The sequence below is a fragment of the Lepisosteus oculatus genome, chromosome 11 (assembly GCF_040954835.1).
Source record: "Lepisosteus oculatus isolate fLepOcu1 chromosome 11, fLepOcu1.hap2, whole genome shotgun sequence".
In the NCBI taxonomy this organism is placed as follows: domain Eukaryota; kingdom Metazoa; phylum Chordata; class Actinopteri; order Semionotiformes; family Lepisosteidae; genus Lepisosteus; species Lepisosteus oculatus.
The window spans coordinates 18752835-18767015 of record NC_090706.1 but is presented as its reverse complement, the minus strand read 5'-3'; the positions used below and the strand labels follow the sequence as shown (position 1 = coordinate 18767015).

Sequence of the window (14181 nt, the reverse complement as noted above, 5' to 3'; positions counted from 1 at the left end):
GGTCTGAGCATCCTTAAAATGGCTAGGTGGTGTAATGAGCTAGAAAAGCTCAAATGATTCTGAATTTAGGGTTCATTATCCTTAACACTAACCACTGTACCACTCCGCCATCCTAATTGTATGATCTTGTTTCTTAATTACCAAAGGATACCTAGTCATCTTCACTGAGATGTGATAAGTCACCGAGTGAACAGTGTTGCATATCAGAGTTTAATATTAAAGAGTTTTCAGACTGCTCCATTATTTTGATTAATCACATGCTGTGATAAACTGAACTGGATGAATTTGATCCTTTCTGAGATAAAGAATGCATAGAGAGTGTAATGGTATTGTCATTTATTAAAAAGAAAGAGACTATAAAACATTAGGAATTGTGTCTGTGTTCCTGTGTTTTCAAAGCTGATCTAAGAGTGTAGTGTGTCTGTAACCCACCAGCTCAGTGTGAGAATTCAATTGGTATTTTATCTACCCTCTGAAGTGAGATAAAAGTGAATATTCAGTGTAACTCCATGTCAGGGGACACATTTCTAACAGGATTCCAGTTCCTGGATATACTACCTTACATCGCTGTAAAAATCTTACTGTAGTCCAAAACGCTGAACACTGCTGTAGCTGATTTCTCATGAGCTTCATCTGCTAATCCCATTTATCTTCCTCAGTCTCTTCCCCCGAAAGAAGGAAGTCCACATAACTCTCATAGATGGTTATGAAGCCATTTGAGTGCATTGGCCCACCTTAAGTCCTGCACTTCCTCACGGTTGGACCCCACTCTCCCCACTTCTTTTCTCCTTGTTCATAAACAGCTTCACATCACAGCACAGTATTGTCAAAGTCCTCAGATACACAGATGACACCACTATCATCGGGCTCATCACTGAATTGTTACATGTAGTGGGTCTCACACTTGTTCAAATTAACTGTACCATCTACTACAACAAATATAAATATGGCGCTACATTGTTCCATCTTCCTAAAAGTTAGGTTAGTGTAATAGCAAGTTATTTTAATTAGCAAAAGTATAATACAGTAAACACTCAGTTTAATGGACTAAAGGGTGGAAGGGGTATCCATTATTGGCCATTATTGAATGTCCATTAAGTCACAAATGACACTTTGTTTTCTGCCTAAAAACACACTTAAATGAGAAAAATATATATGCTATATATACTGTATATGTGTGCTTTTTGGATCTTTTGACTTTTTTATCAATTAGGATGAACACAGTCAATGACATTTTTTTTCTTGTGCCTTTTATCAAAAATATAAAAGCTCTTTATTTCGTGTTGCAAATACAGTATATTGTATATAATCCACTAAATCCACAAAACACAAACTACACCAAAAGTACTGTAGGTAATTGACCTACTGTACCCCTGAAGGGCACCATCGATATTCCTGAATTTTAAACTACTGTATGTAGTATTTTTTACTTCCTTTTCTTATTTCTGCATTTTATCATTACTGCAAGCAAAGTGCAGTTCTTTACAGACAAAATTCTTATTTATTCTTATCTATGAAGCCCGAAGTTAATTAAAATGAAGGTTATTGTATTAAAAAATATCTTAATGGGTGCAGAATTGCAAGATTGTGAGAAAACTAAATGAGCGATCAGAAATGTGAACCTTCTAGTTCATTTACACTTTTTCACTCATCCAATCATTGCAGAGGAGCAGCAGGTTTGACAACATTGTGTTTCATTTCCAGTAACAGTTTTCTTTGTTTAGAAAAAACCCAAATGTTGTCAGAAATGTTGTCCGACTGAATCATTTGTTAATGAGAGAAATTGAGAGACAGACAATGTGACCATTGGAGTCAGTTTAAGGTTTTATTGATTTTTTTGTGGATAAAATTCATCTCTTTTGTGTAAAAAATATTTCTAAGTCTTATAACCAGAGCACATAAAACCAATCTAAAAGTATTTGTGAAGCTGTGACAAGCTGATAATGCTAAAAAAGGCAGATTGAAAGATAAGTAAGGCTGGAACTTTGAAGAAATGACTGTAAGATCTTATGTCGTTGTGCTGTGAGATCTTCAAGGATCCTGTGTCCTGATATGTAGCCAAAACCTCTGTAAAAACTGTACATAGTAGTACTGGAAACAGAAGTGCTCTTGAGAATGTTCAGTTGGCAGGGGGATGTCTAAGGGTCAGCCTCCCATTAATCTATCTCTAAAGAATCTGAAACCTTCTTACAGGAGAGGAGTCAGAGACCTTTAGCACGGTCTAAAGAAATCTGCGGTCTGCAGAGGGACAAGCTCTTCTTTTTGGATGTTGAAAAAACCTTTCTGTGTTGATTGTGTAACTTCAGAAAACCATAAATGTTTTCTGTAGGCAGCAGAGAAGCATACGGTTTAAAAACAATTTTCACACATTGTGAAAGGACACATTGTGTTCCTTGCTTCCTCTCTGACACTAATATATTATTTTAATAATAGGCAATAATAGATTTATTTTATGTAAGTGTCATGCTTGTAATATTAACATGTACAATAAGACACTATACACCTTCCTTAAGGGGTAAGACAAGACCTCAAAACACATAACAATGATAAAATCATCATTTTTGTACTGGTATCAAAATTAAGATGCTGGTATTATTCATTTTCTATAATTTGGCATTAATATGTATAATACCTCAAAACAAAACTGTAATTGGCAATAATTTTGCACTTTCATGTTTTTTTTCTATCTTGCAGGAATTATCTTGTAGCCAAGTACAGTAATAATGTTATTTCTCAAAAATGTTTCTCAGAGGGTTCTGACAGGGAGGGGACACAGACATTTGCAGCATTGTGCTTGAGTATTTATTTCCAAATTTGTCAGGTTCTGCAGTTAAGGAGAAACTCGTATGTTAATGGCTTCTCCTGTCGTATTTAAGGAAATTCACCAGATTTGATTGATACAATTTATTCCACAGGATCCTACCTTTATTTTAAAAAAAAAATGTTTAAAAATAATGTTGACTGTTTGATAATGTAATGACAGTTTATAACAGTATAATATAGTAGTGTTTTTTCTATATTTATCATTCTTAAATTATTTTTTCTTTATGTGAAATTTTTTCAAAAAATAGTTTTAAACCAATCAAAAAATCTAATCCCTGCAGTGATAAGTAAACAGAGATGCAGTGTATTTATCCAGTAAAGTGTGATCTCTGGTTCCTGTCTACCTGTTCAGGTGCTCACTTGTATTATCTGTGTGGGCAGTGAGATCTGCTCTCAGTAGTTCAAGCATGTAAACCATATCATATTATTCTAGGAGAAGCTCAAGGCTGCACTGAAGCTCCTGCAGAAGAATATAAAACTCTTTAAGGCAGCAAAGGAACAAGTAAAGGTTTATTCCATGCTGAAAAGAGAAGAAAGGAAACGTCGAATAAACATATCCGAAAAAGGCTCCACAACCAAAACATTGTGTTTTCTTGGTATTACTTGCCTATGGTTTGGTTTAAAACAAGTTAATAAGAATGTGTAAGTTAAATATATTTTGATGTTCAAGCTACATCAGTATGTGTTGGATCTAAAGGATTAAATAGAAATTAATTCCTCACTGAAAAGTAAAGCAAAAGAGCATAACATTTTGGCCTTCATAGAGCAACAATTGAATAAAAGCTCAATAGCTAAAATATTATGTTCCTCCAGTTCATTTTTTTTCAGTGATATTAACATTTCCTTAGTCATTTAAAATTATTTTGTCAGTTTCCCACATAAAACATCTTTTATCATAAATGCAGAAAAAGTTGTAAATTTGTTCCATTTAGCAGGACCATCAAAATAAGGACGTTTTGAGGTTCAAAATATATATTTTTAAATAAAGAGCTTTTGAATTACATTGTGTTGTAAAGATGCTGCCCCCTAAAGGAACATGTAACTGTGAACACAGATAACTGGGAAGACCTGACATTCCAGTATGAACAGGAGGGGTGAACTGATAGTATTTACTTCCTTATATTTATTAAGAACGCATGTGTCATGATGTGAAAGTACTGAAACATGCTAACCTTTAAAATAAAAAAATACAATAACAACAATGTACACATGCAATTACTAGAGAAAAGCAATGACAGCTTTACTTTCACAAGAAGGTGATTTCACCAGCGGTATTAAAAGCATTAGGTGAAAGTGAAAGAACATTTCAAGCTGTGATCAGAAATAATTTCTGAAAACAAGACGGGCTGTAACTTTGTGAACAAATGGCAGCAAGATCTTTAGTCCTGGAAGAGGAGCTCTCCTGTCCTGTGTGTTGTGAAATCTTCACAGATCCTGTTGTCTTGACATGTAGCCACAGCTTCTGTAAAGCCTGTCTGCAGCAGTACTGGGAGCAGAAAGGATCTCAGGAATGTCCAACCTGCAGGAGAAGATCTTCAAGAGAAAACCCTCCGAACAACCTGGCTCTAAAGAATCTGTGTGTGAGGTTCTTAGATGAGAGGAGTCAGAGACCTCCAGTGAGGTCTGAAGTGCTCTGCAGTCTACACAGGGAGAAACTCAAGCTCTTCTGTTTGAATGATGAAGAGCCTGTCTGTGTTGATTGTGTAACTTTAAAAAAACATGAAAACCACAAATTTCGCCCAGTACAGAAGACATCTCAGAAGTATAAGGTTTGGAAATAATTTAATTACAAACTTTAATATTGAAAACCAGGTTATTGTCAGTGTATTTAGCAAACTTTATAACTTTTGTTAAAAGGGAATTTAAATCTTAAAGAGGGTGATCAGAAAAATAACTTTTTGTTCCTTGCTTTTTCACTGACGTGAAAATATATATTGTTATATTTTAAATACTGACTTTTACTGTGCGTCTTGTCTTCAATATCAACATTGCAAAAACACTGTCCATCTTCACAATGGGAAAAATAAGACCTATGTCACAAAACTATGATTTTTATGATGAATTTTGGTACTGGTATCTAAATTAAATTGCAGGTACTGTATTATTAAAGGTATATAATACCTCAACTTAAAATGTATTGTTTTAGGAATACTGTACTTTTGCATTTGCATGTTTTACAATTTTTCCTATCATGTTGGAATTATTATAAATATATTATAAAGAACAGTATTCAGCAACTTGATTGTTTTGTAGTGACCAGTACTGAAAAGGGAAAAGACACAGAGAGCTGCAGTGTTCTGTTCAGAGTGCTTAATTCCAGAGGTGTTAGGTCCTGCTGTTTAGGGGACACTCTGTGATCAACAGGAACACAAACAGCTAATTTGAAGTCACTGTTTATTCCTAAAATATAATGATGATGAACATAACAATTATTTAATTGTATTTAAATGCAATTAATTAAATCATATCAATCATTTTACATTGTATTAAATAAAAAATGTGAAAACTAGTTTAAATCAATGAAAAGATCCAATCCTTGCAGTTATATGTGAACACAGTCTCAGTGTCTTTCTCCAGTAAAATGTGAACCGTGTGTGCATTATTATCTGGAATTTTCTATTTGGAGCTGCTGTCAGTCATTCCTGGAGCAAAGTGTGAGCTCTGTCATCTCATTCCAGGAGGGGCTTAAGGCTGCACTGCAGTCCCTGCAGAAGAAGCTGGATTCCTTTAATCAAGTTAAACACACATATGACCAAACTGTAGTACACATTAAGGTACGTTTACTGGTTTAAAAATAAAGCAATTTATATTTATTACGAATTTAAAATATCATTAAAAATACATTGTTACTAACCCAGGTTAAATTGCTAGTTTAGTGTTATTTGTGTTTTTTAAAGACATACTATTTAACATTATATATTAAGGTGTAATTTTTAATATATAACTGTAATTGTTATACAGTAAGCTGTTTTTTGGGTGGCAGAGTGGTTAACATTAAGCCTTGCTGTGCTGGGTTTCTGAGTTCAATTCCTGATTTGGGGTGCATGGACTTTGTACGTTTTCCCCATGCTCTCGTGGGTTTCCTCCACAGTCCAATAGGTTAATTGGCTTCTGAGAGAATTAGCCCTTCCCTTATGTGAGTGTATGTTTGTATCCTGCTATGGACTGGTGGCCTGCCTTGCTCCCCTTACTGGAATCGACTCCAGCTCCCCCACGACTTTGATTTGGAAGAAGATGTTAGAAATTAGAAAATGAAATCACAGAAGAGGTTAATAAAACAATGAAGTGAATATTCTTCATAGCTTGACTGTTAAAGATATTCCCAAGAAACTGAACTCAAAAGGAGTTCTTTGAGTTATTTTGGATTTAGTGCGGGATTTTTTGTCACTGGTTTTATGTGTTATGTGTTAAAGGAAAAGTGACAATACACGTCAAGACTACAAGGCAAGTAGGATAAATACAAATTAATACAGCATTTCTGAAGAGTGAAGAAACTTCATCATGACTGTATAATACAGCTTTATTACTGAGTATTATACCTTTTCCATTCTAGACACAGACTCAACAGGAAGATGGTCACATAAAGGAGGAAGTTGCCTCCTTAGCCAAGGTTAAATTACCAGATATTGTATGTATTATTTTACAGAACGTTACAATAGAGATTGTTAAACACAACTATAAGGTGCAGATTCCTCATAGCATATTGGATATAGTCACAAAAAATTACATTCACGAGCTGTTTGAGTTATTTTAAAAAAATAGAATGTATTTTATATGTCTCAGATGTTTTTCCATTGCATTTTTCATTCCAGAAACAGGCCCTACAGACAGAGAGACAGATAAAGGAGGAGTTTGAGAAACTTCACCAGTTTCTACAAGATGAAGAGGCAGCCAGGATAGCTGCACTGAGGGAGGAAGAGGAAGAGAAGAGACAGATGATGGAGCAGAAGATTGAGAGTCTTACAAGAGAGATATCATCCCTTTCAGACACAGTCAGAGTTGTAGAACAAGAGATGGGAGCTGAAGACATTTCATTTCTGCAGGTATAGATCACTGTGATAACAGTCTTCTGAATGCAGACTGACAGTAATGAATGGTCTAGGTCACAAGATAAAGAGTAACAGGGACTGTTGGGCACTGTAAAGCTGTCTGTGGTGTCCATTGTGAACTCTGCAGGATGACTGTAGGTGGACCTTTTAAACAATGATTATGAACTTTTTCAAAATTCCATAGTATGCCATGAGTTTCTATAGGTTCTTTTCATCAAGGTGATCAAAGGCTTTCAGGAAATATACAAATGTGAGGATATATTTCTCTCTATGGTCTGTTCAACAATGACAAGCAGTGTAGCAATGTGGTCAAAAGCATGATCTGTCCTGTCTGAGTCCTGTTTGCTGGTCTCTCAATTCCTTATCCCGATCTATTGACAGCCTTTCTAGGATGATCCTAATTATGACTTTCCCCGTCACAGATAAAAGCATGATACCCCTGTAATTGTTACAGTCTTTTTTGTGGAGTTTTCCTAAAGAAACTTCTGTCCACTCTCTTGATACTTCCTCTTATATCTGCCCAAAGAGTTGGTACAGCAGGTTCTTTTCTATTTTTCAGTTTTTGTATGGTTTTATTTACTGTAAGTGATGAAACCTCTCATTGAGAGGACTGAGTTCAGTTTGGTAGAAATTCTAAGCCTCAGAATGACCTCACTTTCACACAGGGAGACCATGGACTCCCATTGATCTTGTGCAGCAAAACCAGCTGCTTAGTGAAAAGCAGTGTCTCATCATTTAAAATATTAAACAAGGAATTGTATCAGTATACAGTGTATTTACAATATTGGGGTGTTTTATGCCATTTATATTATTTATGTTTTAATTTTATTCTGATAATTAGACGTGGTTATTGCGGTGTCTCAAGATGCTAGGGACTATAGTCAAACACCTGGCTTGTGTCAACATTTTTTGTCAGGAAGAGCTTGCCATTCTTTTGTTTTTTAGGAAACTCTTGTACAGATAATCCCTACTGTAGGTTAAACCCGACATCTCCTGGTTGTGGATGTATTTTTAGAGTAGAAAGAAAGGTTTCCCATTACTTTTTGTACTATCCTGATTTACTGTATAAAGAGAGAGCCTTAACTGTAGGTTGTGTTCTGTCTAGTTTAGAAGGCATATCTCTTGTTAGCCTGTGTAAGTGTCATAAAGGACACTGGGGTTTTTCTGGTTGACATATGCTTCTGGGAAAGCTGTACTAGAGAAAAAAGAACTTACAGTTGGTGCCTATAATTCCACCAGCTGCTTGGGTATATATCTGTAACAGTATTGTGCCATTATTCGGATGTTGTAATATTTGGTTTTCATGTTTTAACCATGGTCAAAGTTTAATAAAGTGTTCTTTGTAGTTCATCAAAAATGAATAAATATCCTGATGTTGTTTTTCAGAACTACAAGGACACAAAGAGCAGGTATGTGAACTCCGCTCTGTCTTCCTGTTTTCTATTGTACTGAATCTAAACCCACAGCAGCACTGACTCCTAAAAACTATTGCAGAACCGAGCGCACACTGCAGGATCCAGAGCTCGTTTCAGGAGCACTGATAGATGTTGCCAAGCACCTGGGCTCTCTGAAGTACAGAGTCTGGGAGAAGATGCTGGGGATTGTTCAGTACAGTGAGTACTGGGGGGCAGAGATCACAAGGGGGAGGGATTTACAGGTTTTCACAGTGCAGGAGGAATATTGAGAATTATGGAGTCAATCAGATAAAAGCAGTGAGAGTGTGGCTGTCTGTGTAAGAGCCCTGGTGTGAAGTGACTGATCTCCTCCAGGAGTCACTACATGGCCAGTTTGTCCTGACACTTTAGCTTCTGTTCTTATGCTGTTACTGACAAGAATGTGCTCAAGAGCATTTAAAAAAATCTAGCCTATTTTTTTCATTTATTTCAGCATCCTACTATTTTTTAACATTATAAAAAAAGACTAATTTTGATCTCAACAACGGTGTCTGATTTTCCCCTCAGCTTACTTTTTGTAAGCTTACTTCACTGTAAATCTTTTTAAAATCATTTTTACTGCTCCATATAAAATGTGTAACTGTCCTTAATTATGTTAATTGTTTTTATAGCCATTTCTGTCATAAACAGTTTTTAAAAATGTCAGTTTTATACAGTATATTTCTATGACCCTTGTATTACTTCAGTTACATAAATTTAACAGAAGTGTAATGATTTTTAATTAAAATTTTTATTTAGAAAAATATACATTTGGACAGGTACAGTAAGTGCTGATTTCTATTTTGTTCTTTTCCTATCAGCACATGTGACTCTGGACCCCAACACAGCAGAACCTCATCTGTCACTGTCTGAAGACCTGACCTGTGTGCGATACAGACCTGAGAAACAGGAGCTTCCTAACAACCCAGAGAGGTTTCATTCCTTGCACGGTGTTCTGGGATCTGAGGGATTCACCTCAGGTAGACACTCTTGGAATGTGGAGGTGGAAAACAGAAGTTTTTGGGGATTTGGTGTGGCCAAACAATCCACCAACAGTAAAGAATTAGTCTCTCTGAGCCCAGAAAGCGGAGTGTGGGCTCTACGGGTGGGCAATGGTGTTTATAGAGCTCTGACCTCACCACGGACACAACTCAAATTGAAGAGGAAACCCCAGAGGATCAGAGTGCAGGTGGACTATGACAGAGGGGAAGTGTCATTCTCTGATCCCAACGCTGGGACTCACATCTACACTTTTAAAGACACATTTACTGAGAGGGTGTTTCCAGTATTTTGGCCAGGCGAGTCTCATCTTCTGCGTATCTGCCCAGTGAAGGTGTCTGTAAGAGTGGATCATAACACAGTGTGTTGAGCGAGGCAGAGCTGGTTATGAAGAATGTTTCTGGATGGGTCTTTCACTTTCACTGTGTGGCTGTGATTGTAATTAGAACTGTTAGTGCTTTTCTACAAAATTTGTGTAAATGTCAGGAAACATGTGAATCAAGATTTTTACTAAGACAAAAAAAAAATACCGGATTGTGTAGGTTGAGTATGTTTTACATACTGTAGTTCCAGATGTTAGCTCTTCTTAAGAAGATGGAGAGAACTGGACTGTGTTCCTAAGCCCCTGTCCTGCTGACATCTCCCCAGCAGTCTTCAATGGAGCCCCATCAATGCCCACATCACTAGCACTTTATTTTTCTTAATCATTTTATGCTGATCAATATTCTACATATTAGGCTTCTAGTGCATTGACTGCAGACTTCATTCTTCTTCCCTCAGTTTAAACCCAGGAGACGTCTGCCCTGTATGTTTTAATACCCTTTGACTATTTGTTGGCAGGACTCCTCATTTTTCAAAATTAATGTTTTTTTCATTTAAATAAAGGATATACTGAATCTTTTTATTCATGCTATTAAACATCAAAATGATTTTTGCATGTAAGACTGGGAAGAGAAGTCAGAAATTACTTTATCAACTGAATTAAAGAGAACAGAAGCAGAACTTAGTGACGGAAAACCACAATGCACTTTGGTTAAGATACCATTGTTAATATTCTGCTCCTACAGTGCCTCTGGATGTGTAAGAGCCCTGGAGTGAATTATCTCCTCCAATTTGCTCTACAGGTGTCACTATATGGCCAGTTTGTCCTGGTGATTCTGTCCTGACAGTGTGTCTATAGTGTCCTGACTCTTAACTGTTGTCCTCATTCTGACACTAACAGAGTGTTCAACCGTAATTAATATTAATTATATGAACCTACTATTTTTTATTTGGAAATATTTAACTTATATTTATATTGCCAATGGTGTGTGAATTTTCAAATTTTTATAGAGAATACATTTGCTTTAATTTCAAAACCATATTCTAATTTTAGAACGTATACAGTAACTGATAATTATTTTTACAGTGAAGTTTTACTGATATTATTATTTGTCATAGCCATTGGTAACTTTTATTGGGTCAAATTTTAAAAGTCAATTTGATACATCTCTGTGATTGTATTCCTTTAATTTAAGAAATTAATTGTACTGTTATGTAATCAAAATAATAATTTATCAAAAAAATACATCTTTCCAAAGGTCAGCATTTGCTGTAATTTTTCTTATCAGCCTTTCTTACTGTGGACCTGTCAGGGTTGACGTTAAGAGTACCTGGTTGGACCCTATGGGGCGCTGAGTCTGTAGGCAGCTAGTCTCTGGTGTCCAAATCCCAAGGGCAAAAGTCAAAAGTCATAGTCGAAGTAGGTCAGGTATCACAAGAGTCAAGAGACGAGACGAAGTCGAAGCCGGAGGAAAAACAAGGTCGGGTAGCCAGAAATCAGGTCGAGAGTATTAAACGCACACAAGAGAAAGCCAAAGGTTTTTCTTAATAGTGAGTGGGGACTGAGTGAAGTGAGAGGGTATAAATAGGGAAAAGCGTGAGGAATAATAATTGATTAATTAGTGCGTGGGTGTTGGCGGTGAGAGGTGCTCATAGGATTGCGGTTCATGACAGGATCCTAACACAGCAGAACCCAACCTGTCACTGTCTGAGGATCTAACCAGTGTGAGAAGCAGAGCTGAGAGAGAGCAGCTTCCTGACAACCCAGAGAGGTTTGAACACCGTTACTTTGTTCTGGGATTTGAGGGGTTCACCTCTGTCACCTCTGTCGCTCCTACTCTGTCCTGTCCCTAGTTTCCTGTGTAAGAAAACCGGCTCAGGGACGCCAAATATGTAATCATAGTGGCTCTCTGAAGGCACCAGTTCTGTAGGGTTACTGAGACGGTTATTAATTGTAGCAGTAAATTACAAAGTTGATTCTTTTGATGGCTTTAGAATCCAACCATGCGACATAACTCAAACAACGCGCACACACAAAGGTACTAATACACGAGGATACATTTATTAATACATAGAATATGCATATAAACCTAACAGATCTTATCGAGAGGCTTATCAGAATACAAAAGATATATATTCATTCAGTTACAAAGAGTTACATATATCAAGAGGACATACGTTCAGTATATCATTCATTAAGACCGTTTCATAAATGAACTTGGTTATAACTTCTACGTTAGATACTCAAAACAAGTACATAACTCTTAGGAATTAAATTGATATCAACTGGTTGGGATAACAATTGAATTCTCGAGCTGTAATGCATTGAAGTTGAATACTCATCCAATTTCTGGGGATTCAGATCTCCTGCGGGCACAAAGAAACAGTTGAAGGCTGTTGCTGTCCAATCCGCGCCCTCTGGCTCCGTGCCAGGCTGTGCTGTGAGGCTTGTGACGGTGCGCTGCTGATGCTCACTGTTGGCTTTAACTAGCAAAGTTTGTGCACAGGAGAAAAGATGACTGTGGGTCCCAGCAAGACAGGAAGAGGACCGGTTCGTTCCTGATGAAGAGCTAGTTCTGAATAGTGATTCAGCTGTCCACAGTTCCGACCTGTTCACGAGGCCTGCTGCTGGTTACTCTCTGGCAACCTCCACTCTAGACTCTTAGAACAAAGGAAAGTTCTGGCACTCGGACACACTGGCCGTTCCGTGGTTGTCAAGGGTTGAGTCTCAGGATGGTCAGGAAGCGCGCTGCGAGAATATCCTGCCCTTGGGAGCCTTCTGCTCCTAGGCCGTCCTGCCCTGGAATTCTCCTTTGAATTCCCTTTAGAATTGTCCACAGAATTCTCCTGAATCCCTTCTGAATCTTACTGAATCTCACAGGCTCTCTGTGTTGCCTGTTTTTACCTGGAGGAACTTCAGCTCATTGATTGGCTGAAAGTTCCATGGGCATCAGAGTCCCACGTGGGTTACTCGGCCCTACCAGTCCCTGATTGGTTGATCAAGGTGAGATATGAGTCACTTACTCCTGACACTTAGGAATACAGTCCAGATGTCCAACTCGCACTCCCTAGACAGATAGGCGCCAATGGATGACCATTGATCATGATAGCCAGGCTTAGCTAAGTGCATCCCCCTTTGGGAGCTTGTTTCTTATCAAAAGAAAACATCTTAAATCAGCCTGCATGAATAGTTTCTCTGTGGCTGCACCACAGAGATGAACAGAGAAATGGGGCCTCATTTGGGAAAGCCCAGAACACTTAATTCTTTCTTATTATTAAGCCTCGCCGCTACACCTGCTTTGCTGTCCTTCTGGTTTCCCTCTTTCCTTGGGCTATATATTTCCGGGTCACTTATTCTGCCTCGCTCGGCATTGGCATTCGGATATCCTGAGACCCGCCTAGCACCAGCTCGCCCCATGTCCGCTACCAGAGGGCATAGGTTTCTATACGGTACTCCAGAACTCTGCACTGATGAGCCCGGGCTAGCTCCCCGTTCCGCCGCCCCGCATAGTGTCTTTTTCGCTATCCTACTTCTCCATGGTTTGTCCCTTCTGACACCCGTGACACCTCAGGGAGACACTGCTGGGATGTGGAATTGGGAAACAACACCTTCTGGTACTTGGGTTTGGCCAAAGAATTCATCAACAGGAAAGAGTAAGGAATTTGTGCTCTCAACAGGAATATGGCTCACTGTGAAGAGGAGACCCCAGAAAATAAGAGAGCAGGTACGCTATGACATGGGGGAGCTGTCATTCCTTGAGCCCAGCGATGGGACACATATCTATACTTTTAAACACACATTTACTGTGAGGGTGAAAATCTGTTACTCTCAGAATCTGCCCAGTAAAGGTGTCTGTAACTGTGGGCAATAACACAGCATGTTGAGGGAGATCAAAGCAGAGCTGGAGTGAAAAATCCTCCTTAAGCTTTAGTGGTGTCACTGTGTGATGCTGCTCAGGCTCCAATAGCAGAGCAATGGGCAACACCGCCCCCAATAGGACAGGAGGAGGAGAATTCAAACACGGCAGGACTGGTTATTAGAGGTACAGTAGCTTTAAGATTGTTCCTTCTTCTTTGTAGTGCAATAATGTAGAATAAATGCCAACACTGATTTAAATGTGTTAGAATTTTAGGTCACCTTTAAAAATTACTTGCTAGATAATAGCACAGTGTGTTGACCAGAGCATGGCTGATGTGAAAAACTCTCCTAAATAGACCTTCAGCATATGCACTGTGTTGTGCTGTGAGTAATAGTACTGTATGTAAACCTAGATGTAGATGAAATCAGGCTACAAGGTGATGATGCTTGGACTTGTGTCAGGGTCTGATTGATGGACTCTAAACCTTTACACGAATGGAATCACATACTGTATGAAGAAAAAGAAGAGAACTGAAGACAGGTGAATAGAAGAGAAAAAGGATTCCTAAAAACTTTCTATTTTGAACTTAAATTAAAGGGCTAAATACTCTAAAAGGCTTAATGATTTACAGTATTCCTGATAAGTTCTCCAATGTATCAGTGTTCAGATGACAGTTGCCCCACATTGCATGATAAG

At 37.9% G+C, this 14181-nt stretch overlaps 1 protein-coding gene across 1 annotated transcript; it reads left to right on the top strand.

Moving 5' to 3' along the window:
- Positions 1–3903: 3903 nt before the first annotated feature.
- LOC138241872 (zinc-binding protein A33-like) lies at positions 3904–10759 on the top strand. Its single transcript, XM_069195899.1, has 6 exons — positions 3904–4592; positions 5502–5597; positions 6636–6866; positions 8259–8281; positions 8367–8485; positions 9127–10759. The coding sequence occupies exons 1-6, from the start codon at positions 4188–4190 to the stop codon at positions 9672–9674; spliced, it is 1422 nt and encodes a 473-aa protein (XP_069052000.1). The 5' UTR covers positions 3904–4187; the 3' UTR covers positions 9675–10759.
- Positions 10760–14181: the final 3422 nt, after the last annotated feature.